Source organism: Syngnathoides biaculeatus, chromosome 4, assembly GCF_019802595.1.
Source record: "Syngnathoides biaculeatus isolate LvHL_M chromosome 4, ASM1980259v1, whole genome shotgun sequence".
NCBI lineage: Eukaryota > Metazoa > Chordata > Actinopteri > Syngnathiformes > Syngnathidae > Syngnathoides > Syngnathoides biaculeatus.
The window spans coordinates 35017127-35038243 of NC_084643.1; the positions used below are offsets into that span (position 1 = coordinate 35017127).

Below are 21117 nucleotides of genomic sequence, written 5' to 3' on the forward strand. Positions count from 1 at the left end.
ACCAAATAAATCATTACAAAATATTTTCCACTTACAATGTGACCTATAACCTCAGTTGAAATCTCAAAAAGGGGAAAGTAAAAATAAACTGAATTGTGGTTTCACAAATGTGGACACCTTGTTATAAATGTGTATAAAATTGAAACTCATGTTAAAGAAAAGTCGGCACACACCTGCCATTATTTGAAGTGACTGATTAACCCCAAATCAAATTCAGATGTTCAAGTAGGCCTTTCCTGACATTTGTTCCTAATTTACTTTAGTTACTGAGTTACGCTTTTACAAACAGTAGTTACTTTTTACAGTCAGCAACAGTTACTTAGTTAGAAACTGGGGATGTGGTTGTGTTTATATTATTTACTTGAGTGACTGAGAGAAAATTACAATCATTTATTTAGTTACAGCTACTTCGTTTTAAAGTTGGTATGTGGCTGTGTTCAGTATTATCCAAACACATTCAAACTTATGCTAAATGAGAGTTAGCACACACATTTAAAGTGTTTCTGATTAAAATTGATATAAAGTTCAGGCTTCACCTCAATGGAGTTGTACAGGTTATAGGTCAGATTAATAATGAAAAACATTTTGAAAAGATTTATCTTGGCCCTATTTCTTGATATAAAAAATTCCCAGCATTTGACCAGAGGTGTGTAGAATTTTTATATCCACCATGTATTTCACAAGGTTATTGCATATTTTTACTCTAACATTAGTGTTTTTTTTATGACTTGTAATGTTGTTTTTGTACTATTATGAACATCACGGTAGACGACGCTTTTGTCACTGACTTTAGTGTTTTATTCTAAAATAGTAAAGTCTAAAAACTAGGATTTTGTGTCTGTAAAAGTACATTTTCTGTCACGCAGTGAAGACAAAACATTATTTCAGTGTTTATTCAATAAACTATGTTTTAAAAAAAATGTTATTGAGGTCACTGTGGCAACATTTGGTTTTGAACTTTTGTGAAGGGGAGAAAAATAGAACTAAAACATTTTCAGTGTGCAACATCTGGCAAATACTTCCAAAAGATGACGATTTGATATGAACTGTACAGGGTCCTTTCGGTGAGGAGGGGGCGGGCATGTTAAAAAATAAGGGGACTCTTCTTCTACTTCTTTTGGCAGCACTACCTGTGGACAGGTGGTAGGTGGAGGCCGTTGACCTGGTGCGGTGATGATGTGGACGAGGAGGAGGGAGAGGAGAGGCATGTGGGTGGCAGCGGCGGCGGGGGTCGCAGCTCCAACTGTGCCAGCAGGGAGAAGTGGTCCGAGGGCACGTGGGGGTGCGGGCAGCCTGTCATGTTGTTGTCGGACAACCAGTGGGCGTCCAGCGGGCCCAGCACGCCCAGCGTGCTCATGTGCGTACATGAGAAGAAGATGTAGTCAATCACACCCTGAAAACCAAACAATAAGGAATAATGAGGGCACATTGCATTTTTTACCCCCACATGAAATAATTGAAGTCCAAATAATCAGTTCCAGGGTCATTAAAAAAAAAAGTTTTAAGCAAATATTCTAAATGTTAAGTAATGAGCATGGGTTAGTAATTGTTTATTTAGCACTGTGTTCCACTTATTCATATATTACATTTCTATCAGGGTTGTCAATAAATTTGTTTTTTTCATTTGATTAATGACACTTGAATTGTGATTAATTGCAATTAATCACGCATCACGTGCTGGCTTCCCAAAGGTTGGCCAGTTTCAAAGTCAAGCGAAGAGAATGAAGAATGGACACATCCTTTCCTCTGATTGGTTGTCTTTGTGGAGAAGACTCACCTGTGAGAGCACGTGTTAGTTATGACGACAGCGCTGACTCAGGAGTGCAACGCTACAGTAGGCAGAGATCTTTGCTAGTGACGGAGATAAGCTCAAAAACATTCATATAGCCCGATTTCATGCCTCTTAGCAGAAAAATGAACTCAGGAATGCGAGGACACCAGGAATTCATTCGTCACGTTTCATGAGGCACCATAAAGACCCAAATACCAAAAAAAGTAAGTCAGGTAAAACATGCAACTTTTAATTGAACTTTTTTTTAGTTCATATTATGACATATTTTTCAATTTTGACTAACTTAGGTAGCCGTATATTTTTAAAATTATAATCATCATTGCTAAACGTGATACATTTAAAAGGTTAATAAAAATAAAACATCTTACAAGTAAAACTGCCAGAAGTGTAAAAAGAAGTTAAGCTATGTTCATAATATAATTTAAATCTTAAAAATATGAAAACAATCACAGAGTAATTTTAATTAATGTATTTAAAAATTGATTTAATTTTTTGGTCTTAGTCTTTCAATGTTTCAGTTAATTAACCATCTTAGTTATCTAATTAATTAATTAGTTATTATTATTATCATCATCATCGTCATATTCATGTTGCTGCTTTGGTTATTAAAATAAATATTGACCAATAGAAACATAATGGTACTAATTCATTGTAAAAATTTCAAAAATATGAATTCAGTATTTTTATGACTTCCTGGTAAACTATGACTACTTTGAAATATGTCTAACTTTGAACCTCTTTTGGAATAAGTGTTGCAAAAAGCAAAACAGGGATGAGAATGACCAATTTGGAAAAACACTGAAAATGTCTGTCAATGCGGGGGGGTTTAGTTTCCTCCTGGATATTTTTTGCTCCTATCAGAACACAGAGTGCACAGCACTTTGCCGGGAATGTCCACTTTTTGTATCTGTTCGGTTAGACATGTTGATACCGTTTTCGGTCCTATCTGTACGGTTACACTTTTTTTATCATCATCGTAAAACTTTGAACACACCTTCGCTCATTTCGCGCTATCTAAGTCCCACGCGCCATTATTTGGCTAACTAACAAGTTACACTGCGATTTCTGAGAACTGAGAACACATGTACATGATGTTGATAATGGTGAAACTCGATTAACCACTAACACGATTGGATTGTTTAACTGTATAACTCTGTTGTCCAATCGAGTAATCTGCCGCAAACAAGTTTTAATGTTTATGTCGCAAAATGCAAATATTTACACTACCGAGCAAGTAAGAAAGGTATATGATAGTCATGCTTGTGTTAGCACTAAGCTGAACTTGCAGCTCGGAGCCCACCAGCGAGAGGCAGGCGCACACCCCCCGAAATTTTCTCAACAGATTTGCGCTTATCTCGAGAATGGTCATTTTGGTCTGGAAAAAGTCGGAAATCCGCCGATCGGCGAAAAATTCTCATCCCTGGCAAAAGGAAACAAGTCATCCTTGAATGTAGCAGGACCTACATTCTACATTTCCACTTAAATTTTTGTTTATATTTACTGCATGTTCAATTCCAAATGGTACACCATGTACATGAATTGTGTCTTTCTAGGAACTAAGTGCGAGTGCATTACCTTGAAGTCGTACGTGTAGTTGGTGTAAGGCATCACGTGGCTGTCATAGGCGCTCTTGAGCTGGAAGCTGTGCGTGACGCTGCCACTGCTGTTGCTGCTACTGTTGCTGTTGCCGCCGTTGCTGCAGCTGAAGTTGCTGAGGCACTCGTTGTATCGCAGCTCCTTAAAATCTTTGTGGTTGTCGGCCACTCCGCCGTTGCTTAAGTACTCCACCACGCCTGCACCACCAACGTACATTGGCAACTTGCACACATAGTTTAAAGCCAAAAGTGTTGTATCAGATGTGTAACTACAATTTACATTTCAAAATACAAATGGAAAAATTTTCATTTTATTAATTTTACAAATCCTCTTTCAAAAAATAAAACTCTACTCTTTGTAAGTTTAGGTCTTGTTCCCCCCCAAAATTTTTATCAGAGTATTCTGGTAACTGGTATGACTTTTTTCCCCTCTCAAATGTATGTTATTACTCTTAAAACTTTACAATCTTTTCTGGAAAACATGCGACTACCGGGACAAATATGAATCAATTATTGAACATCCAATCAATAATTAATCAACAACTACTTTCATAATTATCATTTAAATCATCTGAATTTCAGTCTCTCAGCACTATATATTCTCTAATTTCTGCAGTCCTCTATGAAAGCAGACTGATGATTTATGTTTTATAAAAGTAAGACATCATCATCATCATCATCATCAACTTCAACACTTATATTGTGCAATTTCTGGACTGTCAACTTGAAAAAAAAAAAAAAAAACTTAAAATCAATAAATCTTTACTTAACTGACTTCTTTCAGTAGCTCAGAAACAAGGCTCGATTCACCATAACGGTGTTGTACCTGAGTCGGGGAGCGAGTTGAGGTCGGCGCACAACACAATGGGGATGGAAGATGCGCCCGACTCGCCTGCCGCCCTCTCTGCGATGCTCTTGAGCTCAGACAGGAACATGACCGTCTGGATTAGCTTCACGTCTGAGTACTCGGGGTCCCAGTGCATGTGGGCGTTGGCCACCAGCACCAGTGGCCTCTCAGGAACCGTCTTCACGCCTGAAAGCAGAGTACATCAAACTCTTCATCCAAAGTCAGCAACTTGGTGCATTAAAATCAAAGTAAGAATGGTTGGCTTTTTCATGATGATGGTGTGTAACTTTCCTCTTCATCATCTCCAGAACAGAGATGTTTGAAGGTTATCAGCAACTCTGTTCAATAAAACCAAGTTAGCATCATTCTTAATTCTGAAGTTCAGTCGTAGCTCTTCACCCAAAAGATGAAATACACAATTTTTGCCAATGATCTGCCTAAAAAGTTCAATTTCTGAATGTCAGTACTTGGTTTACTAAAACAAAATAACGGTCGGTCATATTTTCCACTTCATAAAGAGCCACACATTTTCAGAAGACAGGTTTGGAGTCCTGGCAGGTCAGTCTAGTACTGGCACTCATTTACTGTTATCTTCTTTTCCTTTTGGCTTCTCCCAATTATGGGCCGCCACAGCGTGTCATCTTTTTCCAAGTGCAGAATGTGGCTTGGGATTGTCTTATTGGAATAAGCGGGAACATCCCTGAAAAAGATGGTGTTTGGATGGCAGCATATGTTGCCTGTATGTACCTTTTAGCATTAATGGTGCCTTCACAGATGTGTAAATTACATGTCAAAGAACATAATGGGGGGTGGGGGGGAGGCAATCAGATTGATCAATAAGCACCTTTTTTGTGGTATATTTAATTGAGTATAGGTTGAAAAGGATTTGTGAATGATTGCATTTTTTACATTCTTACGTCCCAACTCTATATTGAATTGGGGTTTGTCCATTAAGTGTAAATAGTCTACTTGAAATCTTGGTGGTCAGCCTCTCAGTTAAGCAACAACGGTCACTTCATTCTTGACACTGTTATGCATCTTGCTGTACTTCCAAAAAAGTGGTCATGTACTTTTAGTTTTAATTTTTTTGCTCTAACCTAAGCTGTTGATGCCAGTGTTGACTAAAAAAAGTGACAACAGTCCTCCTTACCACCGGAGAACAGGTCCTTGTGGACCTCAAGCAGCACCGCTACACCAATGTTGTCCTTGGTCATCACCCTGTTGAGCATCACTTCGGAGCCCTCAGAGTTGGCCATGGCCACCTGGTTGAACTCCACCGTGTGTTTCTGGACCAAGGTAAACCTGCGCACACCACTCATTTCAACTAAACAAAAACAATCAAACACGCTAAAATCTGGGGGGTGATGACGTGGGGTGGGGGGATGCTCACTTGTCCGTCTTAAAGAAGACCGCACAGCCGTCCACATGCTTCCTTTCCTGCTCCGACACGAGCTTGGCTCGGGACTTAGGGCAAAAGTAGCCATCGTAGCCTCGTGACTTCAGCGTCTCCAGGAAGAAAGCGTAATACTGCTCTGTCTCCACCTCCTAGACATGCAACAGAATTACCTTCAGGTTTAGATTGGTAGCAAATGTCGCCCTCCTATCATTCTCATAACTTTATGACTTTTTTTCTTGAAAACACTACTCCAGAAGATGGTTAGGAAGAATTTTATTCGTTATATTCCAACTTTTTGTCTTACTTTTATCAAAACTCCCATAACATTTTGACTCTGTTCATGAAATATTATGACTTCGTCTCACAAAGCTGTCTTCATACTCTTCTAGCTTAATGACTTTTCTCTCAGAAGCATAGAAATTTACATTTTTTCCTACATTTCGACTTGTATTTCTTAATATCACAACTTCAGTTCTTATAGGTTCATATTTTATAATTATTTTAAATATTCCAACTTTTATTTAAAAACGTACAACTTTATTGTAACTTTACAGTTATGTTTAAGCAAACGATTTTTCTTGAAACTCGTTTTTGTTTCTAAATTTTTTTTGGTAATATTACATTCATCCAATATCTAAGCTGCTTATCCTCACAAGAGTTGCAGGAGTGCTAGTTCTTGAAAAAAGATGCTTTTACTATTGTAACTAACTTATTTCTCATGTCTTTTTACATTTCTGAAGGTGAGAACTTCAGTAGACCCCTTCAAACTTGTTTCTAATATTACATTAGTTTTTTTCACGTGATTTTATACTAATGACTATTTTCTCAAAAACAACTTGAGTTCTTTCTCGCAAATTAAAATTTTTCATTGTAAAGATCACAATTTTGCTCTGGCAGCTTCATCCTTTTTGGTTTATTTTTAGATACCATTTTTGGAAAGGAGGGGAGTAATGCAACTACACAGATAGCTTTACTATGACAAATCAAAAAATATGACTTTACACTGAAGTACCTGTAGAACTCCTGCACTGTTTCCACATCCAATTTTTATATCCAAATTTTGCAACTCTGGGCCCGATATTGCCATGCATTTTATCAAGTGAATAGGGCACCCTGCACAAACGGAGGGAACACGCTCTACAGACACGACACTGTCAGTGAAGAATTTGTCTCTGCATAAATTAAGATGGTCTTCGTTAAGAGTCGAGACTTGAATTCAATGGTTCTTGAACTTGCGTCTTTTAGGTGGAAATGTTTCCAAAATAAATAATTCACATAGCATTCAAGGGGGCACAGGATAGTTGGGATTATTTGTGGTAAGGTCTATGAGGGCTTCCTTGACAAAGATTCTCCCGACAGCCAAGATGTTGGGGAAGAATTTATTTGACAGACTGTTTACAAGTTTCTATAAGTGCTGCTATTCTGCCCCGCAACCGTCTTGCCAAGTGTCTCACCTGCAAGCTGACAATGTCGGCGTCGCAGCTGTTGATCTCCTCCATGATTCCCTTCTTGCGGTACTCCCAGCTGAGAGCCCAAGAGGGGCAGTAGCCGTACAGCTGCCGCGTGGCGTACTTGTCGCACAGCACATTGTAGGACATGACAGTGAAGGCAGCTACAACAAGAAAAGGACGAAGGCGTCATCATGACAGTAAAAAAAAAAAAAAATCCAGTTTTGAGCAGCGCACAGCTAACCTGTAGGGATCGTTTGATCTCGTTCTTGTAAGGTGATCCACGGTCTTTGGGGGAGCTGCTCTGGATGCACTGCAAACACAACAGTGATTAGGCAGGCTAAGTCGAGTTCTGCAAACATTAAAGCACGTCAAAAGCGCAAGAATGATCACCACTTTATAAATAAGAATTTAACGACACCAAAATCATAAAATACAATTCCATTCAATTTTTCAAGACTGACAGACATATTTTTTTATTCATTAAAACAAAGTAACGACGTTCGGCTTTGTTCTTGACGCTCTTGCCAGTCTTCACTTTTCATCCAAAGCTCAAATAAATCCTACCGATAGTCACGCATCATCTTAAAATTATTGGTATTTTTTTTTTTTAACATTTCCAGGAACTTGGTTTATTAAAACAAAGTAATGACAGTCGGCCTAGTTCTTGACAAAGTTGCGGGTCTTCACTGTTTATCTAAAAAAGTGATAAGAGTCATCCCTCGTTTATAATGGGGGTTAGGTACCGGAGCACCACACCAACAGGGAAATCTATGAAGTAGTGACCATATATTTTTGGATTATTTATACAGATTTTACGCCGCACGGTGTCACAGCTGTAGGTTCGAAATCCCGGCCTTGCCTGTGTATAGTTTGCATGTTCTCGCCGTGGCTGCAGTACGTGGGTTTCCTGCCACCACCCAAAAACATTCATTGATTGGAGATTGTAAATTGCCCCTAGGTGTGATTGTGAGTGTGACTGTTGTCTGTCTCCATGTGCCCTGCAATTGGCTGGCAACTAGTTCAGGTTCTACCCCGCCTCCTGCCCGTTGACAGCTGGGATAGGCTCCTGCACTCCCCGCGACCCTTGTGAGGAAAGCGGCTAAGAAAATTGATGGATGGCTACACATATTTTACAGCTGTATGAACCTCCCCAGACTCCTATTAATCTTTCTCACACTCCTATTAACTAATTAATGGGATTTTACCTGCCAGATTGTCAAGCATGTAGTTCAAAAGCTTCCGCGTTCCGTCAGGCTCCTGGTATAAGTTGAGGATGTCTTGTGACAAAGGGTTTCCTGCAAAAACAAAGACAGTCAAAAGATATTGCAGTCACTGTTACACGGACACAAAGTATCACTTTGAGAAACAGCAGACTGAATAACTAACCTTTCAGTCCTAACGTTTGTAACTGGAAAAGCTTCCCAAGTTCATAAGGCAGAACTCGTAAAAGATTGTTGTTTAAAAGCAATTCCCTGAAAAACAAAATGAAAAAAAAAGTTTGTGTTTCTGCTATCATCTTGTAGAGGAATTAACCTTTGAAGGATATGTGGTGATGTTGAAAATTGCTGCTTCAAACCGAAATGTCAGCCTGACAGTGTCTATTTGGACATTATTTTGTGACACTTTTTTGTCCATCAACTCATGATAAACATGTATACCAAATTTCATGTTGTTATTGAACGTGACTGTGCCCCCCCTCTAAAAAAAATATATTCTTCACCAAACTTGAGGTACAGGTATGCCTGGAATAGGCCAACATAATCCTAACATGGCTGCATCAAAGAAAGATGTTAGTTTTCTTCAGTCTTTTCAGGTGCTGCTTCAGATTTTTTTGTGCATCTACTACTCATGGTAGACATATCTACCAAATTTCATCTTGCTAAATGAATTGGACTTCAGGAGCTGAATTTCTAAAAATATCGTCCGGGAGGAGTTTGCTTTTGAAAGGCCACTGGAAATTGAAAGAAAGCAGAGAAAAAATGGCTGTTTTAAGCCAAAATGGCAGACTGTCTTTTCAAGGATGTGGGTTCTTGAGAACTTTTTGTGAGTCTTCTCATGATCAACATCTTCCAAATGTCATGTTGCCAAGATGAACTGGCTCTGAGGGTTACATTTTATTTAAAAGACCACTGAAAACAATCAAAATGACCCTAAAACCTTCACTCCAAAACAGTAGATTTCCTTTGTTTTTTTTCTAGCATTACTTCTTGAGACTTTTACTTATCAAATTTCATGAAGCTCAGTGAAACTGGCTTTGGAAGGCAGAATGTTGAAAAACTCCCACATACGATTTTATCTTTAAAGGACACCCTTATGATGACAAAAAAAAAAACAAAAAAACCCTGCTATTTAAACCCAACTACTCTTTCTGTTTTGGCAATGCTCTTTCAGAATTTTTAGGGGTCTACTTATGTTAAAACACTCCATGCTACCAAGTGAAACTGCCTCCAGGTGGCTGAATTTTTGCATCAGTGAGAAAATATCCAAAATTAGTCAAAATTGGCCACTTTAGGGACCCTACCTGAGAGTTACCATGTTACCCAGCTCTGCGGGCAGGCTGCGGAGTTTATTGGATGACAGGTTTAGATAGACCAGACGGGGCAGCTTGGCGATGTCGGGCGGGATACGTGTCAGGTTGTTGTCGTTGATGTGGAGCGCCGTCAGGTGGGTCAGTGTCCACAGCGAGCTGCTCAGACTACGCACTCGCCCTACCATACAAATTAATTATTAAATGAAGCTTTTTGATATCTTCTCATAGTTTCTGTTGAAGAACTACTTCATTTGGAAAGATACATATCCAATATGTTTTTCATGTTAGGGATTTTTGTAATCACTGCTGCCCTATGTATATATATATATATATATATATATATATATATATAATATATATATATATATATACATACACAGTATATATTAGCTATCTAGCAAAATAGCTGTAATTCCTGGTGCAAAACCTTAAAGGTCAAGTGTCATCCCTATAAATATTCTAAAATAGATATTGTAAGGAAAAATCCATATAACATTATTCACTTCAATGTCTACGAAAAAAGAAAATATGTGCGGAGAGCGCATTATCCATGCGCAAAGTTGCAGAAGTGTCATTCGACATCCAAGTGGTCGCCATATTGGCTGCATGACGTCACCCCGGACATTCACCATTGAAAACATGCTTTTGACCCTACTATGGGAGATGAACACACCCCTTCTGACACGGAAGCTCTTTTCGAAAAAAAAAACATCACACAACCGAGTGAAGTTACCGGGGCAATATTACCTTGTAGTTTCGAGCCATATTCAGATGATATGCGATCACGGCCAAACCGCCTCCCCGCCTGATCCACTTCCGCGGCGGAGAGGAGCCATCACGGCCCACCGCCGCGATGAGCGAACCCGGCCGACAAGCCGGGACCAGCCTTATTGGCCAGGGTGGCTCATTTTCGCCGCCAAGATGGCCTATCACGGCGCTGAGCCGGGCCACTTTACGCCGCACGCAGCTGAGTGCGCCATTGCCAGCAGCGTTGTTCATAGCCGCCGCCGTCCCCGAGTCCAACGCAGAAACCTTCGCTAGCGAGCCGACGTGGCAGCCGTCCGACACGCACATCGACACATTTAGCACCCCTGTTATATGTACGCAGATCTTTTCTTACATTATGAGGGATGGTTTACGTGGTCTGCCCCAAAGTATTGTTTTTTTTTAGTAGCTGTATACACTCCTACCTGTCGTTTGGGACCCACGAAGCTCTCGTCCTTTGCACCTGTGCAATCCATTTTTCACGACGAACCAGAACCTTGGAAACTTATGAAGGGTAAATCCATCCTCCCGAGTGTTCGAGCAATATATATATATCGAGTAATGCAACAAGCCGGCATTTTGGCTAGCACAAAGGAACAACGCGCTACCTTCCCACAGGTAAATCTAGTACAAACAAACGAGTCCGCTGGGGGGCGCTCCTGCCCCCCTACATCACTTCCTCCTTCTTCTCGAAAACAAATCCCTCGAGAAGATTTTCATGGCGGGAGTTACAAAACGCCATATATGTCAAAATCATGTTTTGTGGTGAAAAAAATGTCTGGGTCCATATAGATGGGTTCATACCGGCTGCCGTTTTTTCATTAATAACAGACTAAAAATCATCCATTTTGTGACACTTGGCCTTTAAAGCTTGTGCTAAAAAGTAAAAATAATGTTGGTCAAAGACTACTAGAAAAACTGATCTGTATTTGGGGTTAATGACAGAAACTTTCGATGGTGGCAGGTGTGTACTGTCGCCCATTTAACATGAGTATGAATGTGATTGGTTCATTCTGAACACAGCTACATGCCAGTTAGAAAAGAGTTAGCACACTTCAACAACCACGTTGTCACAGTTGTTATGCTTTACCCCCCCCCCCCAGCCCCCCTCAAAAATATTTATTTCAATTGAGTTGTAGCTCACTTTAAGTGTGAGGAAAGTTTTGAAATAATTTATCTTGGACGCAATTTTTTTCCATCACAAGAACCTGGCATTTAACAGGGGCATTTTAGACATTTTATAACCACTTTATAAGGCTGTAAGTACTGTTGTATGCTCTGTTTGTATGTTTTGCTCCTCGTTGTGGTAAAAAAAAAAAAAAAAGAAAAGTAGTTTAAGCCACTCTATCGTGTTTTAATTTTAGTATTAAGCTACTGGACTTTAGTTAGACACAATTCTCTAGTTTGGTTAGTACACTTCAATAGTTAAAGCTGACCAGATATCTCCAACTCAGCCCACTGAGACTTCTTGCCATTGGCTGCCTCCTCGGCTGACATGATGGTAAAACATCGGCGAGGATCCGGAGGATCATATTTTTCCTTTGGCATACCGCTTAATCTGCAAAAAAACAAAAATCGATTGTCATAGCTGTATGAACATTCCCCCAGCAGATGGCCTGTAAGCACATCTGTCTCTCAGTTCTGAATATCCAGGTTCAAATCCGGTCTCACCTGTGTGGGATTTGCATGTTCTCCCTGTGCTTGTGTGGGTTTTTTTCTGGGCACTCTGGTTCCCCCCCCACATCCAAAATACATGCGTGGTAGCTAAATTGAAGACTTTAAATTGCCCATAGGTGGGAATGTGAATGTTTGTTTGTTTATAAATGTCCCCTACGTTTGGCTGTCAATCAGTTCAGGGTATGCCCGGCCTCTCGCCAGAATATTGCTGCGATAGCCTCCAACACCCCCTAGCGCACCCTAGTGAGGGTAAGCGGTACTGAGAATGGATGACTCAATGAATAGTCCCCCGAGAAGCTATCAAGAGGATCTTGCAAAAACTAACTGACTTCACACCTGTCTACTCTGAATTGTTTTACACGAACCAGAAAGTAGCAGACAAGCGAGAAATTAACAAAGACAAAAATACGTATATTTTTAGTATTTTGCTATCTTCAGTTATCCTGCTAACAATGAGTAGGCCAACTCCTCTATAAGAAAAAATGGTAGATCATATTCTCCCTGTTGAAATCTTGTACGTCATCCATCATACACCAGGTAGTAGCCTGCGAGCGAAGAATTGGATGAAACTACACAAATATGTCGCTATATGATTTTTTTTTTTTTTTACTTTTGTGAGACAACTTCCCAATCAAAAATCCCAACTTATGTCAAAATGTGTAAACCTGTTAGTAGTCTGCTAATTCCATTGATCCATACATTTTCCATAGCGCTAATCCTCACTTGGGTCTCACGCGTATTGGATCCTATGCCACCTGACTCTGAGCGAGAGGTGGGGTACAACCTGAAATGTTTGCCAGCCAATCACAGTAACTAACAATTTAACCGAGAAAAACAAATTCTGTGTTTTGTATTGTTTTTTCCTCTGTCCTTTTACTTTTGTTAACCAACTCCACTATCAAAAATGGTCTGCCCCAGTTCGTGCAGATATGTCATCATATGTGAACCAGTTAGTAGCCTACTAAATAATTGAAAATTTGCATCAATAAACAAACTTATTGTTTCATTTTTCTTTATTTCTAAGCCAACTCAAGAATAAAGAAATCACAGTCGTGTGAACAACCAATTGTATTATTTCACTTTTTTGTCAACACCACAGTCACAAATGGGAGTCCCATTCGTCCTGTCGTAAACAGTCTTAGGTCATACGCTGTGAACCAATCAGATAACACATTATTTCCACCTCCAAGTCATATTTCTCATGTTTTCATAAGAGCAATAAAGTTACGACATGTAACTGAATTACAGTCATAAAGGGCCTCACGTAGGCACCGCAGCCACGAGGTTAGCTCGAGGTGACAAGTTTGCAGGAAGTCTGTCTTACATAACTTGTTGACACTGACACACATGCAAGCACACACTCAAAAATATCCCCTTTCTCTCTCTCTCTCTCTCTCTCTCTCTCTCACACACACACACACACACACACACACACACACACACACACACACACACACACACACACACACACACACAATTATTAGCCCTTGAGAAAATACTTAAAAAAAGAGGCAGCATAACATAAAAAAAAAGACCAAATGGAAACTATGCAGCGAGTCTGTCAACTGCGGCAACAGCTGAGGCACGGAGGCACGGATATTCGCACGCGCAAGACGATCCAAACTTAGTGTCCTGCACACGTGACAACCAGCTGTCACTCACCTGGCAAGGCAGGTATGGCCACGCCCTCCAGGCGAACAAGACAGTTTTTATTTACCTGATCGGAAAACACCGCTCACAGTGAAATACGTGGGACTAACCAGACAGTTCTCAAGGGAGAGCGTCAAAGTTGTAAGGCGAAGTCAGTCAGCCATGAACGCGTTCCACTGACAATTTTACAGGCCAAACGTGTGACTACTCAGTGCTGCACATATGTAAGCACCGCTGTACGGCATCAAAAACATGGCGCCGTGAAGCGGCAACGCGCAGAGTGCTATTACCTTCATTCGTGGGTGGTGTTAGCCGAGTTTAAGACGGGGTGAATGATCGACATCTGCTGTCGGTGGGGGCACGTCCCTCCGTCTGTCAGTCCACAGCAGACCCTGAACGTCTCGGAACCAGGAGGGCGAACAACAGACGTCACTTCTGCTCCACTTCCGCTCCTTTGTGCGCGTGCGCACTTGCTGGCTGAGGTGATTAAAACAAATCCTATTTCGGTAACAGTGGGACAAAACTGAACAGTACTGGCACAGACAACTATTTCTAACATCGTTTTGAGCACTGTAATCACAAATATACGCGTTTTAAAAAATGTCAATAATTTGAATATCAACACGTGTACTAAAGAAGAGAATGGGGAATCAAATCACATTGGATGTTTCATTAAACAAAATGTCATATTTTGTAAATCTGAACCTACAGCCTGGAGAAGATGCTCGCTCCCCTACTGGATCTTAATCTTCCAAGGGGGTCACACTGATTTTACCTCATCAGCCACATTCACTCCATAATCTGATCTCAAGTGGGACAGATCCGGATATCAACACATCCATTTTCGTTTGCTTCTTATCCTCACGAGGGTCGCGGCGAGTGCTGGAGCCTATCCCAGCTGTCAATGGGCAGGAGGCGGGGTACACCCTGAATTGGTTGTCAGCCAATCGCAGGGTACATAGAGACAAACAGCCCTCTCACAATCACACCTATGGGCAATTTAGAGAGTCCAATTAATGTTGCATGTTTTTGGGATGTGGGAGGAAACCGCAGTGCTCGGAGAAAACCCAGGCAGGCACGGGGAGAGCATGAAAACTACACAGAGGCGGGTCCTCAGAACTGTGAGACCAACACTTTACTAGCTGATCCACCGTGCTGCTGGTTGAATCTCATCACTGAATACATTATCTAATATATATTGGAAAAAAATATCTGCGGAAAGAAAAAAAAATCCCTTTGATTCTTTAACTACACAGACAGCTGGTCACCTTTTTTCAACATGCTGAACCTTGGTCTTTGTTTCATCTGCCTAGGTAGAATGCGATCTGGATATTTGTGGCTTAATAAACTCAAAATAATGATGATTCCATTTTTATTATTATTTTTTGCAATTCCAACTACATTTGAAAATATTGACTGATTATTTTCTTGTTGCAAATCATATGAGGAATCTGAAATTTCTTAAAAACAATTGGAATTCAAAGAATATTATGAATCGGATATTTTTCATCTATAAGTGCGACTTCCAGGTCGATGTGGATCTGTATATGAGCCGTTCATTTCTAACAACCATTGAGATCTAGAAATCATTATGAATAGTAAGTTTCTTTCGGGTTGTCCCTTTCGGGGTCGCCACAGCGTGTCATCTCAGATGAATGCACATATATGTTTGGCACAATTTTTACGCCGGATGCCCTTCCTGACGCAACCCTTCTCAGGGAGTGGAGGCCCCAGTGGGATACGAACCCACAACCCCTGGTTTACCAAACCAGTGCTCTAACAACTGAGCTCCATACATCGTCGTTCATTCAGAACAGCAAAGAGCGTGTATGTATAATGTCTTTATGTTTTTGTATTTATTTTTTTATGACAGTCGCCCAAGTGAGGATAGGCGGTTCACAAAATGAATGTCGTCTTGAAAAGCAATTTTGCTGCATATATATTGAGGAGTAACAATAAACATACCGCACAATACAAACTAAAGTGATTACCAAACAGAAAGAGAGGGCAGTTATGTGTCTACTTTTTCAATGTATGCATTCTAATGAGCGATGCTATGAAAGGAAAATTCTTGACTGAAACTGAAAAATGTAACCAAAGCTGAAATAGGAAACGTAGGAAGATATTACTATGCCAATCATAAATAAAACTACATTCACTGCCATGAATGCAAACCTACCAACCAATCAAAATCTTTCCATTATTTTAAGAACATTTCTGCAGAAAGGTTATTGCAGTGTAATGTGTAGTTGGATGAGCAAAAAAAAAATCTGTATTTATGTTCAAATGCACAACATAATTGTTACTCTATATTTGTAGATATGTTGTGGATTCAGTATTTGTTATTTTAATGAATTCTGTGCGTCAAGCTAGTAATGGCAGACAGCTGCAGCTTCTCGGGTGTCCTATATGGTGACATACAGATTAATTTCTGGTTCCAGATGGTGTCCTAAGTCACTAGAAGTAGTTTTCTTTACAGACACTTAACTACTATTTTGCTATTATTTTGATAAGTGTACTGTATCGCCTAATCACTTTATTTCGGTTTTGTGACTACATTTGACGATAGCTTAGCAATTTGCATGGGTTCTACGTCTTTTTCCGGTGAATTTATTCTTGTCCTTCTTTTGACATAATGATACTTATTGAGCATATAGCCTTTTTGCTGCCGTAGAATGGATGATTACTGACTCATGCTGTGTTGACAATGGACGGGAAGCGACTTTTCGCTCCCGCAGCTTGGCATCGAATTTCATTATGTTAGCCTACCAGCAGTAGTATGAAGCAATCTGGGATGGTGTAAAAATACCTGCAGCAATCATTTGTCTAGTAGGTTGAATGTGCTGTCTTTTTACAATAAAATGTTCAAACGGCACGGTGACGCAGCTGTAGAGCGTTAGCCTCACATTTCTGAGGACTGGGGTTCAAATCCCGGCGTTGCCTGTGTGGAGTTTGCATGTTCTTGCAGTGCTTGTGTAAGTTTTCTACAGGCACTCCGGTTTCCTCCCACATCCCAAAGTCATGCATTGATCGGAGACTCTAAATTGCCCCTAGGTGTGATTGTGAGTGTGACTGTTCTCTGTCTCCATGTGCCCTGTGGTTGGCTGGCAACCAGTTCAGAGTGTACCCTGCCTCCTGCCCGATGCCAGCTGGGATTGGCTCCAGCACTCCCGCGACCCTAATGAGGATAAGCGGCTCAGAAAATGGATGGATGGAACAACACAACAACAACAACAGAGCCCTAACAAAACATCTATGTAAGTAAAGCTGGTGACTGACATTATGCAATATTCAATGCCTTGAAATATTTTTACAGCATGCATTGATGAATTCAGAATTGTATTCTTCAAAGTGCAAAGGTGGCACAGCATTTCATGAGAAGTAAGATGACTGTGCTCCTGAAACATGGGATCTTACAGCCTTCGCATGTCCGTCAAAATCAGAATGAAATCCTGAATACTCTAGTTGCCAATGTCAGAATGTCATCTAAGGGGCAAGTCATGTAAATGGTTGTCACTGCGCCCTTGAGTGGCCCAAATGGGTAACAACATTTACTTTTATTGCAAAGTAGTAGGTGGTACAGTGGATCAGTTGGAAAGCGTTGGCCACACAGTTCTGAGGTCTAGGGTTCAATCCCGGCCCCGCCTGTGTGGAGTTTGCATGTTCTCCCCGTGCCTGCGTGGGTTTTCTCTGGGCACTCTGGTTTCCCAAAAACACGCAACATTAATTGAACACCCTCAATCGCCCCTAGGTGTGATTGTGAGTGTGGTTTTTTTTGTCTCTGTGTGCCCTGCGATGGGCTGGCAACCAGTTCAGGGTGTACCCCGCCTCCTGCCCGTTGACAGCTGGGATAGGCTCCAGCACTCCCGCGACCCTGGTGAGGAAAAGCGTCAAACGAAAATGGATGGGTGGACGTTATAACCTCGTGGCCGCAGTGTAGAACTATCTGCCGTACATAAATTGGCCACGAGATGATGCTACCAGTACGCAGTTTTGGCTTGGCAGGGAGGGGATAAAAAGTACTTTTTTTTTTTGGTAATAAAGGAATTGAATTGGGCGAAGTGAAAAGTGCTGGGAGGGTAGTGACTAGTCATAAAAATAGAGAGAAAAGGTTGTCACGTTTTTTTCAAATGTTCTTTTGGTCCTGGGTGGTTTGAACAGTCTCCAAGGGGTGCGGTGCCCCAAACACAGCACCTGCGTCTCCCTGGCAGCAGCAGCCTCACACACACGTACACACACGCGCGCACACACTTACACTCACACAAGCACGTACACGCACACTTGTCTGGCGTTATGTGATGCATTTTAGTGCACTATTTTTGCAAGCACTTCATCTTTCTTCCCCTCTTTTAGCGTCTTTCTTCCAGACGATTTACTGCATCCCGCCTTTGACTTAAATGTCAGGCCGCTGTCGACCTTAATGGCGATCCCAGTTCACAGCGTCGAAATTGTCGGCACATTTGTCACCGCCAGTGCACATGCAACACCTTAAATGTCATGTAAATGCAATACAAGGATGGTAAATGTAGTGTGTTGACTCTATTTAAAAAAAAAAAAAAAAGCGAGAGATTTAGTGGATCATCTCCTTTGCAGTTGACTCAATTAAGACTTGTGTCAGGCCCAGAGGTGCCTCTCATCATGATAAACAAGTCGATCTATTTCGTGTTCGTCTGAATTTTTTTAAAAGACAATTTCCAGGAAATAACGATCAAATGAGTTCATCAAACATTCCCTGTTGTCTTTTAAACTAGATCACAACAAATATCAAAGACCCGTATCAGATCAAAAACATTTATTATTAAGGTGTAAGAGTTTATAAATAAGATTCTTCTCATGACCTTTTTATGAATAAGATTCCAACATCTTCAATGAACGATGTTTCTCTTTTTCTTTTACAATTCTCAAAAAACATGAGCAATTTTCTCTTAAAACTACTATTTTTAGAAGGTTAAAAATATGAGTTTATACAACCTTTTTATTTGCAAAATTAAATTTTTGTAACTTGTACTTTTTTGCACATTTTTCACATTACGTTTGTGTTTGTTCCACACAAAATTTTGCTTTTTTCACAGCACTATTTTTTTTCAAAATACAAATTTTTATTTGGAAAATAATGAATTGTTTCTCAAAATAGACCCTTTAAATTATTTAGATTTAGATTTGACACTATTTTCCTTGGGGGAAAAAAGTACATTTTATGATTCACCTTTTTGGCAGGGGGTAGATGCACATTTTTTGTAATATCATGTAAATAAACAACAATTCTTGCTAGGTTATACCTGTATCTTTTTTAAAAAGTGTAATCATTCGGTAAGATTCTTTTAATTAAAAAAAATGGGACATTTTGTTTGTAAAAATGATCTTGAAAAGTAGAACTTTTTGTTTGTTAAATTACAACTTGTTTCATGAAAAATTCCCCTTTTTGTTCAGATGACAACTTTCTTTTGATATATATATTTTTGAAAGATTACGACTTTTTTCTCGAACTATGTGTTTTTTTTAACCTAAAATTATATTTATTAACATATACCACTTTTTGTTTGTAATTTTTTTTTTTACTAAAATGCAACTTTTTATTTGTACGATTCCAATTAGCTTCTCAAAGTGCAATTTTTGTTTGTAAGATTACAACAATATGTCAAAGGAAAATAGTGAACACTCTTGCAAGATTACAACTTTTATTTTGGAAAAATGCAAACTTTTATGGTAGTATTAAATTATTTATTGAAAAAATATGAGGATTCTTTAAAGATTCTGATCTTTTTTCTGGGGTGAAAGCCAATTTGTAAGACGCTTTTTTTCTTGAAAATGATTGGTTTTTCATTCACAAGATGACAATGCTTTTAAAAAATGAAACTTGGGCAGTAGAATTGTTCTTTTAAAATGCAACTTTTTTTGCTTGTAAAATCACAATTTGCATCACAAAAAACAAGTTTTTTTTTCCAAAGATGACTTTAAAAATACAGGACCACTTTTTTTTTCATAGGGGTAACACTTACTGCTTGAGAGACGGCGGAACAGTGGACAACCAGTGAGCACATATGCCTCACATTTCTGACGACTGGGATTCAAATCTCAGCTTGTTCTGCCCGTGGCTGTGCGAGTTTTCTCTCAGCACTCCAGCTTCCTCCCCAAAACATCCATGATAGGTTGATGCTAACTCGCCTGTAAGTGTGAATGTGAGTGCAAATGGTTATATGTTTAGGCAGCTGTTGCCCAATGGTTAAGATCATCACCTGCCACCCCGAGGGACCTAGATTGAAAACCCAGACCGGGCCATTTGCCAACATCTCACGGCTGTGGCGTCCTTGAGCAAGTCACTGATACTCTGAACTGCTGCCCTCATGCTCTGGTGTGTATGTGTGTGTGTTCACTGATAGGTAAAATGCAGAGAACAATTTTTGTGTGAATCCATGCATGTTCATGACAATAAACGTGATTCTTTTTCGTTTGTATGCGTCCTGCGATTGGACGGAGACCAGTTCAGGATGTCCCCTGCCTCTTGCCCGAAGATAACTGGGATAGGCTTCAGTATGCCCGCAAACCCTTGTGAGGATAAGCGGTGGATGGATGGATATATATCTTCCATATACAGTATAGACATGGTAAAATTCTGACTTGTTTAAAAAAAATGCATCTTTTTGTCCATAAGATTACAACTAAATTGCAAAATGCCACTTTTTAGCAGTAAAGTTATGACTTTCATTTGGAAGATGAAGAAAAATAGTAAAAAATTAGTTTGTAAAAATATTTCCCCCCATCTGTCTCCTATATCTATGAGCCTGAAATGTAAACACTCCCACAGTGGTTGGAATTGTCCTTTTAATTGGACCACTGCACACATCAGCGATCAGTGTCAGCCCTAAAAGAATTTTTGTCCCGGCGTCACTAAAATATAATAGGAAGTGTAAAAATGTATAAATATGCCTCATTATATCACCCAGTATACGCATGCTCTCTGAATCCTCCCGAGTGCTTCAAGTTGGCCATGTTTTATTCATAGTGAAGAGAAAACAGAAGGAGCACACGCCTGTCAATTGCATGTTCACACCTAAACTCAACACCCACGCCCATACTGTGACTCATTTGTCCCCTTCCGCGTATATGTGTGTGTATTAGTGTGTACGTGTGTGTTTGTGTGCATGTGTATATGTGTGTGTGTGCATGTGTGCTTGCGTGGTGGGCTTGGACTGCTGTCTTGGCAAGAATATGTCCTACAGGCGAGAATAGTGTTTATACGTGATGCATGCCAAATCATTTTCTATATTTTGTCAGTTGCATCTTTAAACTCATTTCACATAATTACACAGTTTTTCTAAAAAGAAACTGACTTTGTAAATCTTGGACTTGTTTCAATAACACAACTTATATATACATCTATTACTTTTGTTCTTGTGTACTTCAAATATGGTAG

The 21117-nt window shown here is 39.9% G+C and overlaps 1 protein-coding gene and 1 long non-coding RNA gene across 2 annotated transcripts; one reads left to right on the plus strand and one right to left on the minus strand.

Annotated features, from left to right (window-relative positions):
• Window positions 1-877: 877 nt before the first annotated feature.
• On the minus strand, window positions 878-14134 carry cnot6l (CCR4-NOT transcription complex, subunit 6-like). The gene is made up of 12 exons (XM_061817857.1): window positions 13994-14134; window positions 11813-11934; window positions 9603-9789; window positions 8468-8553; window positions 8287-8376; window positions 7323-7391; window positions 7085-7242; window positions 5625-5779; window positions 5385-5536; window positions 4214-4420; window positions 3368-3585; window positions 878-1393 (listed from the first exon to the last, which is right to left on the minus strand). Exons 2-12 carry the CDS (start codon window positions 11922-11924, stop codon window positions 1127-1129), a joined length of 1701 nt encoding a protein of 566 aa, XP_061673841.1. The 5' UTR covers window positions 11925-11934; window positions 13994-14134; the 3' UTR covers window positions 878-1126.
• LOC133499632 (uncharacterized) lies at window positions 14061-20916 on the plus strand. The gene is made up of 3 exons (XR_009794708.1): window positions 14061-14185; window positions 16819-16960; window positions 19690-20916. It is a non-coding gene; the product is annotated as an uncharacterized LOC133499632 (long non-coding RNA).
• The last annotated feature ends 201 nt before the right edge of the window (window positions 20917-21117 follow it).

What these genes read in the sequence shown, in the direction of transcription:
- cnot6l (XM_061817857.1), bottom strand. Translation starts at nt 11,924, where the DNA reads ATGCCAAAGGAAAAATATGATCCTCCGGATCCTCGCCGATGTTTTACC. An exon ending in CAAGGACCTGTTCTCCGGTG is followed by an intron (nt 4,421 to 5,384) that starts GTAAGGAGGACT and finishes CTCTGCTTTCAG; the next exon opens with GCGTGAAGACGGTTCCTGAG. An exon ending in ACTACACGTACGACTTCAAG is followed by an intron (nt 1,394 to 3,367) that starts GTAATGCACTCG and finishes TTTGGTTTTCAG; the next exon opens with GGTGTGATTGACTACATCTT.